Source organism: Candoia aspera, chromosome 1, assembly GCF_035149785.1.
Source record: "Candoia aspera isolate rCanAsp1 chromosome 1, rCanAsp1.hap2, whole genome shotgun sequence".
In the NCBI taxonomy this organism is placed as follows: Eukaryota; Metazoa; Chordata; class Lepidosauria; order Squamata; family Boidae; genus Candoia; species Candoia aspera.
This window is the reverse complement of record NC_086153.1, coordinates 281,374,802-281,397,120: the sequence shown is the minus strand read 5'-3', so window position 1 is coordinate 281,397,120 and position 22,319 is coordinate 281,374,802. Positions and strand designations below refer to the sequence as shown.

Sequence of the window (22,319 nt, the reverse complement as noted above, 5' to 3'; positions counted from 1 at the left end):
TAATCTCTATATTTACTGGGGGAGATTTCCTAGGTTTGCAATCAGGAGTTCTATTAGAAGATAGAACCGCCCAGGGTCCCCTGTGTGGGGGAGATGGATAGTGATAAAAACATGATTGGTAAATAAATAAATAGATGCAAAGGACTGAAATCTGGAACCTTATCCATACAAAGCATGTACTCTCCACTGAATTAAATAATACATATCTTTGTGCTGTGCTTTGAAGCCTGAAATGTAAAGGTATTTTAACTGGGATCCCATCATCGTTTATTTCGTATAATTCAGTAAAGTTCTCCATCGCTGTTATTGAACAGAAATATATCGGCCAATGTAGTTTGTATAAAATATTATCTGTTTGCCACAATTACCTTACCTCTTGCTCCAAAGTCCTAGTTATCTCAATCTCTTCCTCCTTGCTAACTCGGGAGTGAGCTTCCCTTTCCCGAGCTTCAAGATCTACAGCAAAGCAGAACAACTGACTGCAGAGTTGTTTAGTTTTCAATGGTTTTCATATGTACAATTAAGAGAAAAATTCAATATAGATAAAAAAGTACCAGGTACAGAACATTGTGAAACAGAATTTGAAAATGAATTATGTACAAATGATGAATATGTGATTGCTAAAATGCATAAACTTCTGTTGAGATTTGGAACTGAAGAAGAAAAAGTTAAAGAGTGTATGATAAAATGGGCCAAGAACTTTGGTTACAATATTCAAATGGATCAATGGGAGAGAATGTAGTCAAAAGGTTTGATATTCACGTTGTCTTGTAATTTAAAAGAGAATTTTTATAAAATGATGTACCGTTGGTATATGTCACTATCTAGGATGTATAAATATATTTCTAATTACTGTTGGAAATGTGAAAATCATGAAGGGACATTTTATCATGCATGGTAGGCATGTGAAAAAGTGAAAAAGTACTGGACACAAATACATACAATGATGCAACAAATTTTAAAAATCAATATTCAGATGAAACCAGAACTTTTTTATACTAGGAATTATGGATACGGGATTAGAAAGAACTCATGGATGATTGCTTTTGTATATGGTAACTGCAGCAAGGTTATTATATGCACAAAGATGGAAAAATACAGAAGTACCCACAATGGAGGAGTGGACTGTGAAGATGGCAGAATCTGCAAAACTGACCCATTTGATTAGGGACAAAACAATGAGTACTTTTATAAAAGATGGGAAACCTTTTTACTGAAAATGGACAAAAATGAGCTGGTGATTTTCTGGATTTGCTGATTAAAAAGTGTTGACTATGGGAAGAAGGGAACTATAATGTAATTCTAAAGGGGGGAGAAATGATAAAAGTTTGCATCTGCTGTATAGAAAACCAGAAGCCATGTCTTTATCTTTCTTTTCTCTTTTTTCCTCTTTATCTGTACTGTTTCTAGCACTTTTATCTTCTTCCACTTTCTCTTTATATACTCATTCTTGTTTATCTCTTAATTATGAAAAAAATTTCAATAATAAGAAAACATATGTATATAAAAAGATCTACAGCAAAGTAAGACCATAAACTTAGCATTTAAAAAAAAATACTATTTCAATTGCAAGGGTACTTCGCTGTACCTACGGTTTTATTGGTACATAAATACGTAATTTTAAAGAAAAGAAATGAACTGTATATATAACATTATTGTAAGGATGTGAAAATCTTGGAATTTATTTTCTTAACTAAAAAAAAACAACTAAGTCTACATACCTAGCTTGACTTTCTTCCTTCTTTCATCAAGTTTCTGGGTCCTTTCTGCTGCTTGTTTCTTAGCTTTCCTCACTCTATCATAGGCTGCCTGGAGAAAAAGTAACAGGACAAAACACACTGAAAGAAAGTAAGAATTACAATCACCTCTTTACAAATATTAAAGTTATCTACTTGAATTGTTGATAGTTCCATATATTCCAGTACCTTTCATTACCAAAGAATAAAAAAGAAGAAAGGGGAAGTAATCCAGGATATATTAGTGAGGGAAGAACTGTAAAAGGATTCTATATACAGACAAGTGAAATAACAATGTTATTTTTATAGGATGTCTAAGTACGCATTTGATTCACTAAAAAATTTAGTTTTAGACATCTATGGAAGTTGGCACAGATCTGAATGTCCAATGTTAGACATATGAAGACATTAAATATGAAAAGTTGGGGGGGGGGGGAAATGCAGAGGAAATGTTGCCTTATCTGCCTGTTTTATGTTGTGTTTTCCTGAGCCTTTCTCTCTCTATTAATGTTCCTTCCTGAAAAGCATGCAGGAAGATGGCTACTCCTGTATAATAGCAACAGAAAGCAAATATTCTGTTCTTCATCATGAGAAACAAATCCGTATTATGGATGCATTCTTTCCTTAAAGGATCCATAGTTTGTTAAAAACACACGTGAGAGACAGATGGTTGACAGTACACCTCTTACTCCTGGGTATAATTCTGCCCCTCACAATTTAAGATAAGATGCTTCTGGTGAACTAAGAAGGGATGTTTCACAGACAAGCAAGTAGTTGCTGACAATGAAGCAGATAAGCAATCTGGGCATCTGTAAGGCCCACTGAGCAGTAGCTGAAAGAAGTGCTTGAGGTTTCTTGCTTGTCCAATCACTCACTTGCAATGGCAAAACTAAGAGTATTTGCATTGGTAACGCAGAATCAAACTACTTACCCTTGCTGCTGCGTCTGTTAGAACTGTTAATGCCTGAGACAACTGATGGAAGAGCTCAGCTACAGGGCAGAACATAATAGTGTAAAAAAACCCATAATAGTGTAGGGAAATTCATATCATTTTGGGTATGTGTCATTTTATTCACTTTATTTGGATAAAACATTTAACACAACTGGACCAAGTATCATACAACGTTTGAAATTAAATCTATACAGTAAGGCTTATTTTAGAATTTAGAATCACCCCATCTCTTAAAACTCAATTTGGTATTGTTGATTGTTGAGTTACTAATTTCTAAGTTTATAGCTAATTGAAGACAAACATTCCAAAATCCCACATGCTTTAGTATTTCAGTTTTTTCACAAATAAATGTGATATTTCAATCCCCGCCCCCCATACACTTAAAGGGACCAACTCATCCTCACAGGTAAGAACAATTCAAGACTGCCTTGGCTGGCCTCCGAAGTGGAAAAGAAATGGAGTGAGAAGGCTGCTCTCCAGGTAGAAGGCAGAGAGTGGGAGGAAGAATAAACCCCCTCCCACCACTGGAATTCAGGAGACCCTCTTTCCCATAACCCTTTTTTTTCCCAACATGGCCCTGGGGCCAGGCTTGTCTCAATGACAGACCATTTGATAAGACATTTACACTGATGGGATGGGTATGTTAGTGATGATCCAGGTATGGGTCCAGGTTTTGATCCTTGCTAGATTGAAGACTAATCTGACAGGCTCCTTTGCAATGATGATGGCAATTCAGTGGAAAAGATTATTGGGAAGGTAGGCCTTTGAGGTGACCTATTAAGAGAACCTACTCTAAGGATCTCACTGGACCTTTCTCATCAGCAAACTGTTAGAGCCACTGGACCGGCCTGAGAGCAAGCTATGGAGGTGCACCGACTAAACTATTGGCAACTGTTCAGCACCGGAGATCAACTGTCATAACTGCCGCTGCTCAGCAGTTTCACGGCAGCACTAGTGGTGCTGGCTCTGCTCTTCTCTGAAGCATCAGTGGGAGCTTCTCCTGTCAGAGCAACCTTGCAGCAAAAGTGACAGCAGCCCTGGGCTGCCTACTGTCTACATAGTGGAGAGTGTGAGCACCTGGATGATAGTCTAGAGCAACAGTGAGAGCAGGATCAGACAGGTAGTGCTGTGGGAAAACCAGTCTACATCCAGTGACTGTCTTGCAACCTATCTCACAGAAAACTGCCATCTTTCTTCACAGTCACTGCTACTGATTTCAGAAGACCTGTTACATGAATTATTTCTATCTTCCCATCATGGCATATGGTGGTATGTCTTTAAGTGGGGCTGGTTTAGCAAAGGCCTATTATACAGCTGCCATAATAAGTCAACTTTATTTTTATATAGTACCATAGCTCTGACTGTATCAGTGGCTTGCATGTAGGTATTTTATGTGATCTGACTGCTGTGTCTGGCTGTTTCCTGGGAATACACTGATTTGTTGAAGTGGCATTGTCTCAACCTTCAAATCTTGAACCTGCATACAAGCAATTTGGGGCCTCCCTCAGCAGATGCTACACCCATTGCTTCAGCTGGTACCATATAGTGGACTTTCTGAACAGTGTAAACTGTAAATCTTTGCTATCTGTGTTGGATGATTAGTATAGTGGGGACATAACTGTTTGCTCTTCCCCCCAACCAAAGGTGGGCAGCTGATAGTGGCTCTCCAGTTTTTCCTAATCACCTTAACTTATAGTCACTGTCTGGGCATTTAACATCCAGTCTGAGAATGGGGAGGAGTAGAGGGCACTGTGATTGAGAAGTAGAGAGTGCAATAGTTGGTTGGGGGTCGAGGATAGTTCTTCAAACTGAAAATAAATCAGCAATGTGCACTGAAGAGGTGTTACATGATCCAATCACTGGCAGGAAAATAAAATAGAAGACAACCTGTTAACTAGTTGCATCATAAGCCCAAAAGAGAAAGACCAATAAATACCTTTGGTTTTGAAAATTCTTCTCTTTATGAAGAGCCACAAAGAAACCGCTACACAAAATACTTCATCTACCTGCAGTACATCCATAAACCTATGTATGTTATTTGGATAACAAAAATCTATTCGGAAAAAAACTATTCACTCCTGATGGACCACATGGAGAGTATCCGTACCTGCTTTGGGATTATCTGGATGTTTATCTGGATGACAGGTCAGGGCCTTCTGTCTGTAGGCTTTCTTAATCTGTAGCAGGAAAAAGATGGAATGAACAGTGTGATCAGATCAGCTGACTACAGCAACTTTCAAAGTGATGGTCAATAGCAAACATCAACTCACTAAAAAGTGATAGAATTTTTTTTAAAAATTGGCAAACACTTATTTTTGTTGCCCAAGCATATCTGCCCAAACATGTCAGTCTTTGATAGATTACAGTATAATAAAAAAAAAAGTACTGATATTTTCCAAATATACAATTTAATTGCAATGGAAGGCCCATTTTTTTCAGGCTGAAATGGATTAGTATTTAGATTACAATATTTAGAATAAATTGAAATATTTAATATAGAAAATCTTTACTTCTAAACAGAGACTTACGTTATGCTAGAGAGAGACAACTGGATGAATCAAGGTGGACAAATCACAGACAGACATGTCAATATCCATGAGGGTTACTTAACACTTTTCCTTTATTGTTTCAAACAGTAAAACTGAGAAGGATAGAAGGCAAATCTGTACTACTAATCCATACTTCAGTGAATATGTCCTTGGGACTTGGAACCAATCAAGTCTCTTTGATAAATATCCCTGAATATTTGGGAAGATGCAACTTATCTATCCTATATAAGTGTTTCTTGCAGAGAAATCAGAGGGATATAACTCAGCTGTAAACATCTGGACTGTAGTTCCTCAGGAAAACAAAATAAATATTTGGCAAGGTAACTTTTTTGGCTGCTACTATTTCTGATACTGACAAACTGGAAAAGGCAATGACATTTGACACAAAACTATTAGATGCAATGATTAAGCTTTATTTCATATAGCGTTCAAGAACAGAAACATGTTTGTATGTATTCTCTGTGTCACTGTTATGAGTAGGAGATAAAATTACACCTATTCCAAGTATGGAACTCATACACTTCTAACTTGCTTCATCATGTTTAAGATAACAAAATTATCTTTATTTATCAAATTTTATTACCTTTAACCCATAGAGTTCTGCAACTCCTGATTAAACCTGTATATTGACAATCAGTGTTAGTTCTAATCACAGGTAAGTAGCCCTCATTATCATTTTTGTATATCCAACATAGGCAAATACAGACAAATCTGTGGTTAAAGGTTTCACACTTTCATGGTGCTTGATGTTTTTAAAATATTTTAAACACACTAAATGGCAGGCAGGATTTTGTGCATGCATAAAGTATTTTTTTTAGTCTCAGTATCAATAGTTATTTGGCTGGAACAGAACTTTTGTGAATAATGAGGGCTGGGTGTATTTGTATGAATGAATTTCAATCTGTTCTGCTTTCAACAAATCTTTTTAGAATTATCTGCCTGAAAAGAAATTTAGGAAATATTCTGGGCTATATATTCGGCAAATAAAGGATCTATGAACCTAATTGTTGTGAATAAATTCAAAACTGTAGCTGCAGATCTGTGGGCAGATCAGGAACAGTTGAAAATCTGGATTTGAAATACATTTATTTTATTGACTTTATCAGGGAGATACTCCTGAGTTTCCTAATCCTCAAGCAAAAGCCATGCTGACTGCATCTTATAAGAATTATAAAGGAAATATATTGAAGACCTTATATTTCCTATGTCTAGAATTGTGTCTGTTTAGGTTGTTGGATCAGATTATTTGTTTCACCTCAATTCCAGCATTATACTTCTGTGACATTAAAACTATGAATTTCTTTATACACATATAAATTAAAAAATCACTTCCATTCATGTTATTAACTGTAATATTCTCTATCAGGAAAGGAAAAGGAATCAAAACTTATTCTGAGATAGTTAATACCCAGCTACCAAGATACTATCCAAATGTTTATGATACTTTAGCACCCTCCAATGGAACACAAAGAGTACTGTCTTACAAAAAGTAACACTGCACTCCATGCATAGGTAGTCCTCGATTAACGAAGTGCACCATCACATTACTGGGTTGCCTAGCGACAGCAGTTCCAGGTTGCCATCGTTAAGTGAATCACACAGTCATTAAGCAAGGACATCATGTGGCTGCCATTTGTGACCTCCTGCCAACTTCCCTGTTGACTTTGCTTGTAGGAAGTTGGCAAAGATCGCAAATGGTAACCATGTGACTGTGGGACGCTGTGATGTTGTTTCATGAGCCATTGCAATCATGTGACCATGGGGAAGCTGCAACAGCCAGAACTTTTACAAAAACTGGCTCATTTTCTTGGGAGGGGAGAGTCTATCTTTCCCATTTCTTCTACAGCCTGGTATGAGAGGAAGAATTAACAGCATATCATAAATATGTATGGCAAAAGTATATGATCATGATATGTTATACCAACTCAAAGCAAGCATTTAATACTGGAGCAAATGGTGCTTTCCCTTGTCTGCTTGTCTCTTTTGTGTTGTCATATACATCCTCTCTTTCAAACTCCATCAGTCTCCCTATTATTCTTTCTTCTTCTCATACATGAGTGAGGGAGGGAATGTGTTTAGAGGAAAAAAATGCTGGAAAACAGTTGAGGAGAAAGCCACCCACACACCAAAATCTTTGCACAATCTCCATCACCGTATTAACTTGCCATAGGACAGAAGGAGAAGTCCATCAGGGCTACCTGAGAACACTGGGGATTCCTAGCTCTGTAGAAGGAATAGAGAAGACAGCATATCCCATTTCAGGCCCAGACCATTCAAACAGAGGCTCTTGCAAGTACAAAAACCTCCAAGTGGGGGTGACAAAACTTGGTAGAGAATGAAACTTAAGTGATCTGCTGACAGGAAATCCAAAAAGGAGGCAGCTAAGCTCTGAGACATATTTGGTCAGGGCTCAATGAACTGATGAGTTAAAATAATAGAATCACATTTTCTAGAAGACAAAACAAATTGATATCTTAGTTTTTTTGGGGGGGCAAATACAAGATCTTCAGGGCTGCTGGGGGCAGAAGGAGAAATTTTGATTTAAAAAACTGATATGGGGAAATTAAAAGCTTTACCCATTTACCCATCTGCCCTGCACTTGTTTTGATCCTTAAAAGATGGATTTATTAAAATAATCTTAAGCATCTTTATACAGGCCTTAATGTTCAGCAAGGCTTATTTTTTTAATGACACATCCATGGAACTTGGTCAGTGAAAAAGGAGGTAAGAGAAAAACAGGCAGCTTTTTCTGTACGTCAATGATTCTTTCAATGAAAACTGATTTCCACACCCTAACCTAAAGCAAATCTAAACTCACCCAAGCATATTTTTATTTTTGCAGATCTTTTTATTTATTGATTTCATTAAACTACCAACACCGTAGAACCTCTGCAGGTAATACTTGTTATATATTCTAATTTACATTATTTAGCAGTTTTATAAGTATGCCTAGAAACATACTAGGGGACACAATTTCTAGGGAACACAATTAAGATTATGTCTCCTACAGTCTTTCTATGGGCATCATCAGTCATTGTGGAAACAGGATGCTGGACCACATAGACTTTTGATCTGATCCCATACAACTCTTTAAAAATTTTTTCTACAACCTTAAGGATCCCACGGGGCAGCCCATGAGGTGGCTGTCTGGTGTTTAGGTGATTGTTATTCTCCTGCAATCTTGGTTTTAATTTTATTTCTGTTTAATTGTTTGAATCACTGTTCTATTGTTTTAATTGTTGGTGGTGATTGTATGCCCCCCAGAGTCACGTTCAGTGAGATGGGCGGTTATATAAATTTGCTAAATAAATTAATAAATAAGTATTTTCCAATGAGATCTGGATCAACCGTGGCTTCACAAGAATACTGATCGAAAGTGCAGGGCATCACAATCCTCAGGAACACGAGGCAGTTACTGTGCAGTTCTGATAAAGTAAATATTGGGGGCTAGCCCTGTTAAAGCTCCCCAACGGCTAACACTCTTCTCCACAAAGCTTGTCCTGGGCCTTGTTTCTCAAGCCGTCTAAAGCACGACCGAATATTGGCACAGCAAGACAGGAAAACTATTAGCGTATGGCGAAGCTAATAACCAATGAAGAATCCCCATACTGGTCAGTGACCGGGCCTTGATGTAGATACGAGTCCCGGCGCATTTCAAACAAGTTTGCTCAATAGCCCCATTTACTCCAGTAGCAATTACACCACGGTAAGCCTACTTAGGACCGTTTTTCGTTCCGTGGGCCATTTCCATCTGCACCGGACCGCGACCCCCATTTGCCCTCGCCAGCAACGACCAGGAATGATGGAAGTTGGAATCAAGTGCACCTGGAGGCCCCAGAGCTCACTCATCGGCGGGACGTCTAGGAAGACGTTATTACGCCTGGTTTATGTATGGCTTGTAAAACGCCGGCAATTTCAAAGCGTACGCTGCTTCCCGGACCGCCTCTAATGTCTATCAAACGGTGTTGCGAGGTACGGTCTCCCTTCCCCCAGCTCGAGCCTTCCTGACCTCTTTATCCGTCGCTTTCTCGCCCACTCCCAAAAGCGCGTACAGGTCCAACTCCAGCAGTTCTTTATCAACCGCCATTTCCCTCACACTTTCTTCTTCAAACTGTTCCGGGCCGGGATTATTTGCTCGAGGTTTCTCCCTCCCCCACCCCTTCGCCCCGATAGCGATTTGGCTTCTGGGAAACGTAGACTTTTCTCTTTAGAATGTCTCTTCTCCAGACGGAAGGTGGTAGTCACATGAACTACAATCCCCAGCATGCCAGGTCGATACTCGTCATCGTCACTCAATTAGAACTTTCCGGAGCAATGGTTGGAGAAATCGCCGAAACCCCAGAAGGCACTGCGTCACGGAGAGTAGGTGGGGAAGAGTCTCGTTGGGAAATGTAGTCGCTGTATTGCATGTCACCCTCTTAGACCCCGGGCTCGTAGAAGGGATGTAAGTATATACCAGTCGTCGCCTGCGATAGAAGGAGCAGTAGCAAGACTTTGAAAAAGGCAGAAAAAGCCTGCTGGATTAGATTAGATTATTCTGTTGCCCTTCCTTTCATAAAGTTGCCTTAATCATTTCCATTCTCATAGGCATCTTGGGGTAGCTTTCCCCAATCTAACGCCCTCCTAATGTGTTGCACTACAACTGAGTCCCCCTTTTTGGGGGAGGTGGGCGGTGATAGAAATTTGAAAAATAAATAAACTCCGGTATTTCCCAATATGACTTGTAGTTTTACATACCTAGTTAGACATGATGGGAATTTTAGTCTGATGCATCTTTAGGGGTGACAGGTTTGAGAAGTTTATTATAGGGGAGTGTGTTGATTTGTTTCCCTAATTCACCATGGCAGTGTGCAGGTACCTGAGTGCAGTTTGGTATTTCATTTCCAGATGATAAATTCCCAAACATTTGACAGGCGCTGCTTTGCTTTTAGTTGATTTGAGATCTGGCATATTCCTTGCTCTTCCACTCCTGAATGTCACTAACATTCAGCTGAAGGTGGCATTCTCTTCTGCCTCTTCTTCTTCATCACCATCAGTTTCATGACTGGCCCACTTCTTTTAAGAGAGAAAGAGAGAGAATAATAATAATAATTATTAAATTTATATGCCACCTGACTTCCAGCTACTCTGAAAGGGTAAGTCAATGCTGAAGAGGTGGAAGAAAGGGAAGGAGAGAAAAAATTCTAAAAGTAAATAGGTATCTTTTAAAAAGTACTTAATGTAATGATCATAAGTGATGGCTAGTGTCCTCTTTTTTCCTTTCAGTAATGTTTTGTGCTGTTTTATTCTGTTGTGAATAGAACATACGCTTTGGAAGAGACTATTGTATGTTGATCTGCAGTGGGTCTGCTTCTGAATGTTATAAAGATAAAATGATCTACAGCAACTGTTCTGGCTAGGAATTATGGGACCTGAGGATTAACAGATTTGGAAGATATTGGGTTGGGAAAGGCTAATCTCTGAATTATTGTGTTTTCTCTGTGATATTAACTGTTATTAGAAAACCAAATATATAGTAAAGTTTTTATTATGGAAACAAAACCGATTATCACTATAACCTCTATAGCAGATTGTGTTTTCATTGAATCATTACCAGCATTTTTTAACTACACTTCGTTCTTATTTTTTGTCCTATCTCTGAAAAGAAGAACAATGGGATAGCTGCTTGCAGACAAAATAGAATCACCTGTCTACATGGTATTTTTTGTGAAAACTGTGAGTACCAACTCAGCTGGCATCATGGATAACCGGTGTTATGGCTGTGCATCCAAGTTTACTATCTTCAAGAAACAGGCAAGTTTTTCTTCACTAAACTCCCTGCCAGCACTGCAGGCACTGAACTTGATAAATCTGTGTTGAGAGAAATGCAGTCTCATACAGTAAAATGTGGAATTCTATTCCAGTAGAGTTCACCCAGATTTCATGCTTCAGATTCATGCTTCTTTTGGTTCATGTAGTCAATTTTAGTTATTTCAATATTTTCAGTTATTTTAATATTTTGCATTTTATTTGTTTTTATGGATTTTTTAGTTCTGTATGCCACCCAGAGTCTGTTGGAGTTGGGTGGCTGTAACAAATTTGAATGAATAAATGAATAAATAAATGATGGATGCTAAGCAAATCTCTGCCTTTCAGTCTTAGTTATTGTTTGACTATTTTGTTCTTCTATAATTAAATAAGTGATAAGGGATCTTTCCTTAAAACTTAAAGGTCCCAGAAGATGTTTCTGCTTTCACTTTGTATCTGTCTATTTTGATGCACAGTGGGTGGAGAATTCGTGTACACTCCTTAAAAAAAATGAAATAGAATGTGTGAAATACAGTGATAAGCATATACATTAATGCTGAAATATTCAGGACTTTTCAAGGAAAATGTGTGATGCAGACACATGATTCCATGTCATCTGTTTACATTATGTAGATGAAAATAACTTAGATTTTGAGAAGTGTTTGGAAGCATGTTATTGCTTCTAAGAAGTTCCCCAGTCAATTTTGATGTTTTATCTGTCAGTGTGTCACTGATGATGTATTATCAATCTTAAAACTGGGTGGGAGAGACTCACCAATGGGGGGGTGTAATTTAAATAATAGCATATGACACCAGGTTCTTCAAAGTGAAAATACAAAAAGACTTCTCCCCAAAAATGTATAAGTGTTTGGGAAGCTTTGAGTAGTTAATGATCACTATAGTGTATGCTGTGGCACCTGAACTCTTGTTTTCTGTTTGTTTACTGTTTGTATTGCTGTTTGCATGTTTTGCCAGCTGTTTTAATATTTCTTGCCATGACTTGTTTAAAAAAACGGTAGGATATAAACAGAATAAAATAAATGATATAGTGTATAGAAAGTGCTGTTCTATATCTGTTATATTCCATGCTCTTCCATGTCAGACGTGTGCTTTGAAGGAACCTGGAGGAAAACCCTTTTTTTCATATTGATCTTCTATAGCAAGAGACCTCAGTCTCAGGCTGATTCTTAATTAATTAATATAGCTGCCGATCTCAGTTTTATGTGACTCCAGGCAGATTACAATAAAACAAATAAAATGCATAAAATACACAATATAAAAAAACAAAAATAAAACATAGCAGCTGGGCATAATCTAACCAATCATCCACACAACCAGGAGACGGGCTCTTACCCATGCCCAGTGCTCCCAGCCTGGGCACAAAGACTCACATGTTCTCTCCCGGGAGGCCTTAACCAGCCAGGAGGGACATGGATCTTACACTGAGGTGGCTGCACCTAACAGCCCAGAGGACCCTGTCCACTTCCTCAGACCCAACAGGATCAAACTCTCCCCAGATAACCAAGCTAGACCCAGCCCTGGTAACCTCCACAGGACCTCATCAAGGCCAGACTCCAACTTAAGAGGGGATCCAATCAACTTATACTGTCCTCTCTTTAAGGCTGCAATCCTTGTATTTGGGCATAAATCTCACTGAGTGATCACAGTAGATTTCTTTCTGAGAAAAGTATGCAGAGAATTGATCTGCATAGTGCATGTCTAAAATATGTGAATTAGGCAAATATGCATTTGAAATCATGTGCACATAATACAGATGTTTTTTTATGGAGAATTGATACTGATGGCCAGTCCTTGCCAAGTTTGATAGCAAACTGAGACTTGTTACCATGGTATATTATATATGGAATGTCTGAAATGAAGATATTTCTTTTCAGGTTTCAAGAACAAAGATGAAAGATCTAATGATATGAGCTCTATGGATCTTAGCAAGTGTCTGTGTGTGTGTGTGTCTGTGTGTGTGTAAATAAAAAGAGGGATTTTTGTGTTTTTGTTTTATACCTTACGGTATGGAAATATTTCCCTTATTAATCTTATACAAGAAGGGACATGGGAACCTCCGAGTCTTCCTACAGCTGTTTGCTAAGAGTGCTTTCCTCCATTTAGTTTTCTTTTCCTCTCTCAGTGTGGTTGCAAGGGTTGTGGTCGAGGATTTTGCTCAAGCTGCCTTGGATTCAGTGCCATTGTTCCCCATTGTGGGGACACTCAGCAGAAGGTTTGCAAGCAATGTCACAGGGAGTTAACAAGGTAAGAACTGAATTCTGATCAAAGTGATGGGTTGACAAAATTACAGAGCTTAGTCAACAGTGGACTGCCACTTTAGCACCTCTGTGTATTAGCTGGAATCCACACAATGATTTAGGAAATGTGCCACCAGTATTCCTTAGTCTACAATGCTAAAAGGTTCTTTTTGGCCGATGAATTCTGGTTCCTAAGTTCAGATGCTATTCGGCCCAAACTTACTCTCTCATTTTGAGGGGCCTTGTATAAGATCTGTCAGCTCTCATGATCCTTAAGGTGCCTGACAAAATGTCAGATAAGGAATGTGGATGGGGTTGTGCAATACACAATGCTAATGCACTGTGCAAATATTTATTAATGTATTTATTTTGCATGTATTCTGACTCCCAAGTACTAGGGGGATAGATCCAGCCAAATAAGACATCAGTAACTAGGCCCAAATCAAGAAATATATCTAAATATATCAGTAAAAATTAACTGGCAATGATGGACTGGAGCACTTGAACAATTTTAGAAAGTGAAATATTGTTTGGGGCAAGAAAATAACTTAATTTCAGCTTTGAAACAATGTTTAAAAATAAACTGCTATTTGGAATAAGCAAGGCTGTTGCCTGAGTACTTACATGGTGTTTGAATTGTAATACTGATGGACTTTCAGACGTAAAAACATACTGTATATGTTGACATGCAAAAACTCATGAGAAAGGCTCTGTTTATTCAGAGCCTTTCTGTGTAGAGCCTTTCTCTATGTGTAGCAGTTTTTCTTTCATCCTCTATTTTTTGACATTTTTCTTTTTCTTTTCAGTGGATCATCTCAGTCAAATTCAGGTAGATGGTCTCCCCCAGAGAACTATAAGAAGTGAGTCCTAATAATCACAGAACTGGTTTTGCTCCATGATCTTTATATGTCTTGTAAAGCAAAGTGTATATATGTGTATATATATAAATCACCAGTGGCCTTAGCTATTAAAAAGCTATCTGCCTTTACTTGTTGCAGGGTTTGAATTCCTTATGTTGACAAGCAAATAATAATAATAATAATAATAATAATAATAATAATAATAATAATGCCTTTCTCAACATAACTAGAGCAGGAGTTTTCAAAGATTTTCTGGCTTTGGAACTTGTTGGTTGTTGTTTTTTTTTAAATCCCAGAACCCCTGATCAAGAAGCAAAGCACTAATGATAGAAAATTGGCAATGAAGTGAAAAGTAAATTCAAAAATAATATGCATACACTGAGGGGTATATATCTAGGATGTGTGTGTTTAATATTGTGATGCTGAAAAATTATGCAGGGAAATCACCATTTGTGATGTCACCTAGAATGAATCTCTTATGAATATGAATACCTGGCTGAAGTCACTTAAGCACCCATCCTCTGCCCACCTGCTTGCCTTCTCAAATTCCACTCCAAATGGATTTGAGGCACACATGCGTTGTAGCCAAGCAATGTAATCCTAGGTTTATTAATTCCTGCAAAGCTCAAGGGGACTTACTCCTAATAGGAATGTCTCCTTGATGACTGAGTAGACCTCTTGGGAACATGCCCATGCATACACACACATGCAGTTTGCAGTATGGAGAATGAAGAGGGAAGGACTCATTGCAATTGCTGTTGTGCTGCTAAGCAAGTTAGAAATCCTTGCCAGATTTCTAGCTTTCTCTGCTTTCAACTCCCTCAGCTCCCTTTTAGAAAACATGGGCTGCCGGGAAAAATGTTTGCCAGAATTTGGGGGCAAGTGGGATGTCAGAGTTTGTGTCTGCATGTGTGGGAAGAGAGAAGACTTGAGTAATGGCTCCTTCCTGTTCTGTTCACAAACACTAATGATGACAAATCCAGGCAGTGAGAGGGGAAGAGGCAGTGTCAAGCAGGGGTGCGATGGGGTGGTTGAAGGTACGTTTAAGACCAGGGCATTCTGTTTCCCCCCCACCCTTAGACTCCCATGGAACCCTGCAGAACCCACTTTGAAAAATTGCAATCTAGAGTATGTTTGTTATTGAAATATGTATCTTCTTTTTTCTGTTTACTGGAGTAGGTGGGCTTCTTGTGCATATATGTGCATACATATGAACTTACTGGAATGCAGAATTTAACTTCCATTCATTAGAATAGAACTGTTTAATCCTCACCTATTGACTGATTGTTTGATTTCTAAACCAGCTGTCAAAGATCAAATTAAAAAGAAAAAAAATACATATTGGTGATAGCTAGATTAAAGAAGGAACAATTAGGATAAAATAACAGGTAAAATAAGTTTTTGAGTAAGATAGAATAAGATATCTTTTTCTCCCTCCCTCTCAAACAATAATAATAAAACAGGAAATAGCATTTTTATCAACAAGCAAGTGCTTCAGGCCTGAATAAAGTTAAACCCATTGGCTTCTGATGGCAGCGGAGCAAAGTTTAGCAACTATCTTAGAGATTTCAACATAAATGTACAATCTTGAACTCTGGCCAGTCTATACATCCAGCAAAATAAGGGTGTATCAGAAGCGATTGCCAGTCCTGATATAATCCTCTTCTGAACCTCCTATCTGTAAGGATTGATCCAGGCCCTCATGCTTGTAGGTTACTTGATGAATCAGCGCTGCTTTATTTCAGAGAACATGTGAATGGATTTGGCAACCATCTCTCTGTTTCTACGACTTGCAAGGCTCACGTGTGATCTGTCGCTTGATGCCCCAGTGATCAGATTGTGTGTGTGAACCAAGTCTTAGAGAAGCATTTCTGATGATCCTCTTAGTTCATGCAAGGACCTCTTTTTGCAGGCGGATTGCAGCTCTTGAAGCCAAGCAGAACCAGCCCCAGAGGCCTCAGGCTCAGAGCCAGACAGACCCCAGATATCGAGGGCTATCAAAAGAGGATCGGTTCCTAACAGACAGACTGGAGAGGCTCAGGAAGGCAACAAGGCCCAGTGAGTTGCTCATATTTCCATATTGGGGTCTGCTGCAGATAGAGCATAAATCAGAGTTCAAGAATAGAATTCTTAATGTTCCGTTTATCATGCAAGCAGAGAAGCTGTCCGACTTGTGCTCTTGAAACAGTTTCTAAAAGTAGGCAATGTGAGTGATATACCTCAATTTTAGTTTCCATAGTAGATTAGCATTGTGCTTGTTAGATTAGATCAGTGTTTCTCAACCTTGGCAACTTTAAGATGTTGCCAACTCCCAGAATTCCCCAGCCAGGATTGCTTAATGTTGGGTTCTTGCTGTTCTCTGATCTTGTTTTTCATCCTGCAGATGTTTCATTACCGGGCTAGGTAACATCAGCAATACAGGGGGGAGTGGAGAGAGCAATGCAGTAGATTTTCTATTCGCAGGGAGAAGATGAGGTGCCCTTTTCTGAGTAACTTGCTACTTAATGGAGATGAGCTTTGTTGGGTGCATGGGGAGGCCAACAACTGACAGCTCCATATCCCTGAAACAACACTGCCAGCTTCTGCATTTTAAAATGTGCCATTTTGCCACTGGTTCATATGTAAAGAAATAAAATTCCATGCTTTTTTTGATCAATGTCAGCGAATAAATCTACTTTTAATTGGGCAGAGTCTATTCCATCCCAGGCGGAGATAGAATCTAGGCTGGCAGCACTGAAAGCTGACTCTGGAAGACCCGCTCCGTCAGCCCAGGAGATGGAGGACCGTCTGGCAGCCTTGCAGGGCAGAACACTTCCATCTACAGCTCTCAGGCCTGTAAGCTACCATTGCTTAAAAACAGACCTTTCCCAGAGCTTTTCTAGCTGGGAAAATGATTGAAAATTAGCTGGCTGGTTTGATTTTGTGTTCCAGCATTGTATCCAGCTGTGCTCCAAAGGAGCTCTTTGTGAATGGAAGAGGAAGGGAGAGGATATTAACAATTATCCTTTGTTTCTTGCAGCTCCTTATACTACCTCTCCTATCTCCCAAAGTCCTATAATTTTCCAGAGCTGATATGAGATGGAGGAAGGCTGTAGAAAGAAAGAGAATTCAGAAGAAAAAAAACCCTTCCCCTCTCCTATCTTTTCACAGTTGGAGTGACCTAGTTTTTGGATGTACAGTCTGAAGCTCTATGACCAGTTGCAGCTCTCTGAAAGCCTTGGCTTTAGCATCCCAAGTTTCTCTGAAGTTGCCCCCAGATTGCAATGCTTAAATGAGACAGAAAGGAAAATCATTCAATGGGCAGTCATTGCTTTAACTCTATTTAATCTAACTTACTTTTAATTAGATTTAGATATACATTTAATTAAAGCAAATTTAATTTTCTGTACCTCTCTTGCTTTGGTCAGGTATACCAGGTCTCCAGCAGCAAGACACAGGTTGAACAGTCAGATGGCTTGCTGAACCAGATGGCTGAGGAAGTCACCATTGATGAGAGTGGGGGCTTCAGAATTACATCTCAAGGTTCCTCTTTAGCTTTAATATGGATTCTTATTTTTAATGTAGAAATGAAAGCAAGTAGGTCCTGAAATCTCATGCCACAAAGTGCCCCTCCACCACTGATCTTGATCAAGGGATGCAGAGATGGTCCCTCCAGAGTCCTTGCATTGCTACCAAAACCCCTCCCTTATCATCCTGTTCAGTTTGGGCCAAGCATTGCCACTAAAATCCTGTGGTTTCTGTTTGTCTTCAGATTTCATTGAGAAAAGGTCAGTGTTAATCAATGGAGGAATCAAATAATTGTCTATCCAGCCTCTTCTTTAAGACGTCCAGCAAAAAAAGAAAGAAAAAAAATCTGCCACCTTGTGCCCCATTATCAAACCACACTTCACTGTCAAAAATCTTTTCCTAACATTCATCTGAAATTTGCTTTTTCGTAACGTGGCCGTTATTTGGTGCTTGTACTCAGTTAAAGAATAGATCGTGCACCTCTTCAGGGTGTGACACCCTGTCAGGTACTCGAAAAGTGCTATCATATTCCTACTCACTCTTATCCCCAGTCAAGGCAAAATCTTTCTGTAGGCTAAAGGGACTCTTGGTCCCTGCCTTCTTTGACACAGGCACAAAGTTGCCTTTTTGAGTGCTGAGAGGATGAAAACTCTTAGATCAGTGGCTGACTGAGATTAGAAAAGCCCTACTCCAGTTTGCATGGGGAAGTACAGAAGAGGCTGGTGGACCAGCTACAAACTTTCTGTGGGCTATATCTAGCCCTCAGATTTGAGTTATCCCCTGTCTTTTTAAATCTTAAATTTAAACCTTTTTATTATTATTATGAGACAATTAGCAATTGAATGAATAAACAGACTCCAGTATGATTACGCTATGGCATAATTAAGAGTGTTTGGACTGTGCTGCATTTTATTTTTAGCAAACTATTGTAAGAAGTTGTAATAGCTGAGTGACTGTGGTGCAGATGTGAATTCACCCTCAGTTTCTGCTTTTTAGAAGTGAGGACACAGAATTTGAATGATTTAAATCAAACAGATGGTACTGCAGGCGTCTCAGATCTGCCTTTCAGGCAGTTGGAGGAGGAGAAAAGTAAACTATTGGCACAGGCTGCTGCTGAACTCAGGGAGGAGAACACCAGGGAGGAAAAGATTTTGGAAGTGGCCAAGCGACTGGCAGTCTTAAAAGGCAAAGATCCTGAGACAGGTATGTAACAAGAAACATTCAGGTCAGCTGAGGAAGACTTTAGTGTATTGGAAGACAAATTTTGGTTGAGTGATAAGAAAACGTCCAAGTCATAATTCTCAAAAGAACGTCTACTTCCTGGTGCTAGGATTGTGATTCTTTTAAAAGCAGATAAGGAGGGTGAATTGCTGAGAACAGGAACTCTTTGTTTCTTTCACAAGCAAAGCTATGAAAGCCAGAGCTCTCTCTGCTCAAACGGGCTAGACAAACAGTACATTCATGGGGCTTCTCCAGACCTGGCACTGCTGAGCAGCCAATGAGCCTCATCACTTTGCCTTCTTTTGTTTTTGCTTTTCGAGATCCGGGTTACGATTTCTGCAGTGACCCTGACGTAGTATCAGCCTGTGGCATGGAGATTATTGTGGCACAACTGATTGGTTCACTGCTGTTGCTGTTAGAACCAGATGAGTTTATAGCACTTCCAAAGATTATTGCACGTGTATCAGAGGATGAAATGGAGATTACCTGGGGATCTTCCAGGATGTTCTAAATCAGAACGAATAGAGGTTGGGCTGCCATGTATCCTCTCTTCTGCTCTGTAGGGACTAGAAGGATTAAGGGTCAAATCAAACCAACTCTGTGGGAGAATTTGTGGAAAGCAAGGCAGTGTGTTGTACAGCATGACTTGTGGATGTTTGCAGTGACATGAAACGATGGAAAGCTACCTTTATGGAATCCTTATTACATCCTCAGTTTTCTTCTTCTTCCTTCAACAGTTACTTTGGATGATTACAAACTCCCCAATAGTGATGAAGAAGAGGAAGAAGCCATTCAGAGAGTTTTGAAACAGGTCTGTTGTAGCTGATGTTAACTTTTGCAGAGTTAATCCGGTATCTTTTACCTCATGCCCCAGCCTGGTTTTACTGTGTATACTTTTTTATCTTCTGAGCACGTTCAGAAGATAAAAATGGCTTTGCAAGCTTTGTAGCTGAGTAAGGACTTGAAATTCAGTGTTTATTTATCTGGTTGTTTGCTAAACTGAAGTTTAAGAGAGTAGAAGAAAGCAGCCTCTGAGAGGTGCTTTTGTGTGAAGGAAAGTATTTGTTTTATATGCTGCTGTTTGCCCCCAGCTTACTGAGGAGGCAGCTCTGGATGAAGCAAGTGGCTTCAATATTTCCCCAAATCAGTCTGCGACTGTGCCGTGGAATCCCACTGAGAAAACCAAGGTGAGCGACTCCCCTGGATACATAAATACACAACACCTTGTGACTTGTGTCCTCAGTACTGCAACCAAGTGCCACCAAAAAGTAAGTCAGATCCTTCAGACTGTGTCCGCTTAGGATTATCAACTGCCACCAGAAGTCAAAACAAACAGCAAACACCTCTGGAACGTATCGTGAAGCTGAAAGGCAAATGGTTTCTCTAGGGCCAGCTCATCCCAAGCTTTATAGGTACCCGTCATTTTGCACAGGGCTGGTCAGTTCTGTATACAGAATTGGCAGCAGCCTGCCCAGTTTGGACCGTAGGGTTGATGTCTACATAAGCAAGGGAAAATGAATAGGAATACATTCTTGAATTTTCAGGCATTAAGAACAGGCACATTTCAGGTATCCAAAGCATTATCATGGGTATTTTAGTAATCCTACAACAGCACTGGATGGAGGCCATGTAGAGAGAAGCAAGCTCTGAACCAGGGCATTCCTGGCTCAGAGTGCTCACTGCTTTTCCTGTCTGTTGTCAAACCTGGGTATTTGTGCAGCGTGCATTCAGAATACTTTAGGCTGCAATCTTACACAGCGTTCAGCTAGATTACTTCTGAGTAGGTAAACATGGCATTAGGAAGCAGAATTCTTGAACTCTGTGTTGTTCTATGTTCTTGCCTCTGACTTCTGGTTCTCAACTTCAGTGTATACTCTTAAGTGCCCAGCCCATCTTTCTCCTTCCTACAGTTTGATTTCTTGTCCCCAGGTACATAATGCTTTTATTTTTTAAACGGAATAAAAATGTGAAATGAGAACATCTTGTATAAAATATCCATCAATGTTACACAAATAGCTACTTCAGTGATACGTTTTGAGTTTCATTGATGAATAGATTTAGAGGAAATGTATGGATTAAGACAGTGATGCTTATTCCCACACCTGTCCTTTAAAACCAGGTGGACCTCTTACTATGGATTTTTCATAATAATAAACTATGCATTTTTGTGCTTCCCCGTTAGGCACAAGCTCCAGTTGCTGCTAAACATCTAATTTTGCCTACAAAAGCAGCAGACAGTGATGAGGAAGAATTACCCTGGTGCTGTATCTGCAATGAAGATGCCACTGTGCGCTGCCACAGCTGTGATGATGACCTCTATTGTCCGCGATGCTTCAGGTAACAGCCAAAGTGTTGTTGGGTAAAACACAACTTCCCTTGCTATTCCCTTAGGAAACAGAAAGACTGAAACAAAGCTCTTGAACTGAAGAGACCACTAATGAATCAACATAGTTGGAAGAATACGTAGCATTAAAGCTACAGACACTATGTATTGGATCCTATGAAGAATTACCTAGAGTGTAGCAGCCTCCTCTACCCCTAAAACAATTCTCACAAGGGATGGGGAATCTCCCAGATTAGCACTGTGAGGAAAAGGAGGGGTGCAGTTGAAAAGGGAAGTAGCTGGAAAATACTTTCACCATGTCTGTCTTGTATGTCTAAACTTGTTTACTTTGCTAACAATTCCTAAATATCCTGATTGGCATAGCCAACTTTTGCTCAACATTGGCTAAACTTCCTGTTTCGGCTTTTAGGGAAAGCCATGATGAGTATGATTGGAAGGAGCACAGAACATCTGGCTATCGTCCTCCCTGCCAGCAAAAATGAGCCCAAACAGCATGAGGGGAAGGGTCCAAAAAAGATGGTGGCCAGAAGGGTTTTCTACTGTGTACAAGCCGGGCCACAAAGAGCAACTCTGGAATATTAAGGAAGGGCAAAGCTATCCTTGGCAAGAAGAAGGCAGCTGCAATGAAGTTAAAGGAGGCACTGAAGCTGGTTTGTTTTGTGGATAAGCCAAGGAGAGTGGTATGGTCAAACAGGAAGCTTACTGTGCATCAGAGGGCCATGATTAGTGGAGAAATACAGTGTGAATATTTGCAAAGATAATAAATGATATGAAGAAAATAATGCAATGAACTTGTGCTGTTTCTCTGCTACAAAAAAAAAAGATCAGGGCTTCATATTTCTGATTTTTAGCAGCTTATCAACAGATTCTAAAGCACCTTAAAAGTTATGTACTGTTGTTCATTCCGCAGAAAAGCCCACTGGTGTAGGCAGTCCATGGACATTCCTGGGGGTGCCTGGCTGGGCAGAGGTTCATATCTGCACCATCCGCATTCCAGATGCTGCCCATTGTCTCTCCTTGCCAATGAACGTGAAGCGTTTGGGGTTTTACTGGGTACGGAAAGTCCTTGCAGAGACCAAGCCAAGTGGTCCGTGAGGCTGCCCTT

At 39.5% G+C, this 22,319-nt stretch overlaps 2 protein-coding genes across 5 annotated transcripts in view; one reads left to right on the top strand and one right to left on the bottom strand.

The window, feature by feature from the left end:
- DNAJC17 (DnaJ heat shock protein family (Hsp40) member C17) overlaps nt 1-9,409 on the bottom strand; it is a 29,708-nt gene extending 20,299 nt beyond the window's left edge. Inside the window, exons 1-5 of one of the 4 annotated variants that reach the window (XM_063289943.1) lie at nt 9,247-9,409; nt 4,796-4,865; nt 2,668-2,726; nt 1,722-1,809; nt 374-456 (exon numbers count right to left, since the gene is read on the bottom strand). In XM_063289943.1, the coding sequence (XP_063146013.1) occupies nt 374-456; nt 1,722-1,809; nt 2,668-2,726; nt 4,796-4,865; nt 9,247-9,324 (378 nt within the window). In that variant the 5' untranslated portion in view covers nt 9,325-9,409. The remainder of the gene's footprint in view (nt 1-373; nt 457-1,721; nt 1,810-2,667; nt 2,727-4,795; nt 4,866-9,246) is intronic. The other 3 variants (XM_063289940.1, XM_063289944.1, XM_063289941.1) reach the window with 3 other exon arrangements.
- A 120-nt stretch (nt 9,410-9,529) lies between these two features.
- On the top strand, nt 9,530-21,996 carry ZFYVE19 (zinc finger FYVE-type containing 19). The gene is made up of 12 exons (XM_063289939.1): nt 9,530-9,681; nt 10,883-11,030; nt 13,168-13,289; nt 14,089-14,142; nt 16,055-16,200; nt 16,832-16,977; nt 17,550-17,664; nt 18,646-18,852; nt 19,608-19,681; nt 19,962-20,057; nt 21,053-21,207; nt 21,624-21,996. The coding sequence occupies exons 2-12, from the start codon at nt 10,932-10,934 to the stop codon at nt 21,694-21,696; spliced, it is 1,287 nt and encodes a 428-aa protein (XP_063146009.1). The 5' UTR covers nt 9,530-9,681; nt 10,883-10,931; the 3' UTR covers nt 21,697-21,996.
- The last annotated feature ends 323 nt before the right edge of the window (nt 21,997-22,319 follow it).

What these genes read in the sequence shown, in the direction of transcription:
- ZFYVE19 (XM_063289939.1), top strand. Translation starts at nt 10,932, where the DNA reads ATGGTATTTTTTGTGAAAACTGTGAGTACCAACTCAGCTGGCATCATG. An exon ending in TTACTATCTTCAAGAAACAG is followed by an intron (nt 11,031 to 13,167) that starts GCAAGTTTTTCT and finishes TTCCTCTCTCAG; the next exon opens with TGTGGTTGCAAGGGTTGTGG. An exon ending in CCCCCAGAGAACTATAAGAA is followed by an intron (nt 14,143 to 16,054) that starts GTGAGTCCTAAT and finishes CTCTTTTTGCAG; the next exon opens with GCGGATTGCAGCTCTTGAAG.